This window comes from Anopheles marshallii, chromosome 3 (genome assembly GCF_943734725.1).
Source record: "Anopheles marshallii chromosome 3, idAnoMarsDA_429_01, whole genome shotgun sequence".
Taxonomy (NCBI): Eukaryota; Metazoa; Arthropoda; class Insecta; order Diptera; family Culicidae; genus Anopheles; species Anopheles marshallii.
The window spans coordinates 56451752-56454658 of NC_071327.1; the positions used below are offsets into that span (position 1 = coordinate 56451752).

The window sequence follows — 2907 nt, forward strand, 5'->3', positions numbered from 1 at the left end:
GGGCACTCGCACAAAGGAGTGTCAATTTGTCAAATGCTGGTACGTCACGTGCGATTATTTCGCCTCACTGCCTCACGAGAGGGTGCCCTTGTTTGCTGGGAGGGATGTGATGGGACAATTGCAAAAAAGGATAGGAAAACACGACAACGTAAACAAACAAACCGCAAACCATTTCTAATCCACTGCCAAATGCTCCTTTTGGTCGTGCATGTGTGCGTATGATCAACCTTTGTGATGCACCTGCAAATGCAACTCAATCGGAATATATTGATTGAATTCGGATAAGGGTTGTAAATTCTCCTTTGACTTCTAGAGAGGATATCGACTTGTGAACAATACAAACACTGATAGAAATAAACCCATCGATGCGAAATGATTCTTTTACGTGCAGTAAGCGTCACAGTTAGCGTACAGTTTGCCAGTAGTTGAAGTGAGCACGATGCTGGTTTCGGTCTTGGTTCCTAATCCTCCACCAATGAGTGTCGCCTCGAACGGATGCAGTATCAAATTGTTGTAACAAATGACGTAGAGGAGAGCGGTCTGAAAGATAAATGGAAATAATACGCAAAAGGACGTAAATTACCAGCTGCCGCATCCCAATCTCTCGACCAACTGCAACTTACCCCTGGGATAAACGTGAAGGTGCGCGTTGTGATCGGCGTAAGTGTTTTGACGTTGACAGAATTGGAGTAGCAAATTGAGCCGGAAAACACGCCGAAAGTGATCACGTTCGGGTAGCTAAGCGCTTCTGGAGGCTGCGCTAGTGTGGGAATAGTGCCGCACGCAAAGAACAGCCCGAGCAGCAGAAGTGTGCGCGACGATGCTCCGGGAAGCATTTTGGCAAACCGTAATTGGCAGGACAGTTTCTTCCACGCTCGCCGATCGTACTGACGTGTGGTGAAACTGTGGGAATCAGTTTTATATCGGGCGACAGGGTGTGGCGTTCGATGGTGAAATTGCAGAAGTAGGTTAATGCAGCTGGGTGCAAAAATTTCGTTTTAATTTCACCCTCGATTTATGGCGCCATCCTGTACGACTTAGTGAAGGGCCCTTGAACATAACTACAAAAAGGATCCTTCAAGAATTCGGAACCATCGCATCATACTGATCGCACTATATTTATTATAACATGTTCAAACATCCACCTCCATATAAAAGATATCAAATTGTACAACTCTTTAGAATTTCGAGCAAAAGTTCCGCTTTCTCCCAACTTGCTCTAAATAGTTGCTTTTGAAAGCTCAAAAAAAAGTATGATATTGTAACGTCCTCGTTGTCTCATTCGGATCGTTCCCTCACTGCTAAATTGGGGTCAATGCAAGCGATTATATGCGCGTGGCCAGTACCTTGCACTTGAATGCTCTTAATTTTTGGACAACTTTTTGCAGCTTATGTTTATTCGCCGTTGTTTCAGCTAATTATGGAACCAACCCAAAACGGGCAGCTGAACCTGTTTTGCGAGCTGTGAATGAACTGATAAGGGTGATGATTTTGTTTTTCGTCGGAAACGAGGTCAGAAAGCGTCATTAAACCGGAACGGAAGAAATGCATTCTTTGGGAAGCAAGAATCATTGTAATGTTCCGCAGAAAATTTTTACCGTAGCGGTAAAGACTCCACCATAAAGGTCGTTTATGGTAATTGCAGTGGGGGTAGGATTAGCAGTGCCAATACCTCCGCTTACGATGTGTGCGTCGATGGTTGAGTATGGAAACGATGACACTTCTATATATTGAACGGTCTTCTGGGCGGTCTAAAATAAGATAAGAATTATGGGAAGAATGTATACTTCAAATAAAATTTTAAATAATTAAAATGATGGCTTCATTTACCGTAGGAGTGAAGTAAACTACACGGTATACTGGCAGTAGGCTCTGCTTGTGTGATGAAACCGATGCCGAATAACAAATGTTTAAGGCTGTGCTGTACGAACCAAAATTGAGTTGCCTTCCAAACGAACGAGAACCTCTTTCGATGTGTTGGATTGTAGTATATCCGAATAGTATCAGCAAGAATATACAAAGTACGTGCCTCATTATAGGAGCGATGTTAATTATGGAAACGGTTATGCTTTACGGATTCAGTGAGAGTTTATGAAAGATGAGTTCTACACACTAGGAAAACGATAACCTTGCACTCCGGCCTTCGAAATATCTCTAATTGCCACAGTATGCGTTCACTTCCGCATAAAGTCGTCCACCGTAGTCCGATGTGAGTGCGACACTGATCGGCCGTAAAGTGTCCATGTTCACGCCGCCTTGCACAATCCGGGCCGACAATTTTCCATTTGTTTTGGACGCAACCGTTATATACCGCACGTGCATCTGTAACAAAACATGCAAACAAAATGGATAATAGTATCAACGCCTGGCTAACACCTCCACCAGAACCGTCTTACCTTCGGTGTGAAGGTAACGATCCTTGTGATCGGTACCAGACTGAAGATGTTCGCCTTAACCGACGCAGAATAGCACTGTGTGTAGTTGGCGCGCTTCGCACCGAACGTGACGGCAGAATCGAAAACATTCGGACCGCCGAAAACCAACAGAACTTGACATGATGCGAGCGAAAGCAGAAATGCAACGGATAATTTACTCGATCGCTGCATGGCTGTAGGGCAAGTGAGTGCGAACCGCACGCTTCGATTGGGTTTTTATATCATGAAAAATCGCACATAAGCGTTGGTTTTGAACCGTTTATTTACCAAACGAAATGATACAACACGCGGGATGATTGTGTGATTGATTTATTATGCAAATTGTTGCCCTTACTGCTACTAGTGGAGTGTCTTTCAATTACCTTAGCCCGGCCTATGCACCACAGTAGATCCGAACGGCCACGTTGAGGTAACCGCCATGAACCGAAGTAACGAGGATGTTAGTTGGTGTTGGATTGGCCGTACCGATGCC

General features: G+C 44.4%; 2 protein-coding genes across 2 annotated transcripts; both read right to left on the bottom strand.

The window, feature by feature from the left end:
- Positions 1 to 381: 381 nt before the first annotated feature.
- LOC128712870 (uncharacterized) lies at positions 382 to 836 on the bottom strand. The gene is made up of 2 exons (XM_053807737.1): positions 624 to 836; positions 382 to 540 (listed from the first exon to the last, which is right to left on the bottom strand). Exons 1-2 carry the CDS (start codon positions 834 to 836, stop codon positions 382 to 384), a joined length of 372 nt encoding a protein of 123 aa, XP_053663712.1.
- A 1318-nt stretch (positions 837 to 2154) lies between these two features.
- LOC128712871 (uncharacterized) lies at positions 2155 to 2606 on the bottom strand. Its single transcript, XM_053807738.1, has 2 exons — positions 2397 to 2606; positions 2155 to 2322 (listed from the first exon to the last, which is right to left on the bottom strand). Exons 1-2 carry the CDS (start codon positions 2604 to 2606, stop codon positions 2155 to 2157), a joined length of 378 nt encoding a protein of 125 aa, XP_053663713.1.
- Positions 2607 to 2907: the final 301 nt, after the last annotated feature.

Bases quoted from the DNA above. Each gene is read 5' to 3' on its own strand.
- LOC128712870 (XM_053807737.1), bottom strand. From the start codon at position 836: ATGCTTCCCGGAGCATCGTCGCGCACACTTCTGCTGCTCGGGCTGTTC. The intron at 541-623 runs GTAAGTTGCAGT...TTTATCTTTCAG, and splicing joins CCTTCACGTTTATCCCAGGG to ACCGCTCTCCTCTACGTCAT.
- LOC128712871 (XM_053807738.1), bottom strand. From the start codon at position 2,606: ATGCAGCGATCGAGTAAATTATCCGTTGCATTTCTGCTTTCGCTCGCA. The intron at 2,323-2,396 runs GTAAGACGGTTC...GTTTTGTTACAG, and splicing joins TCGTTACCTTCACACCGAAG to ATGCACGTGCGGTATATAAC.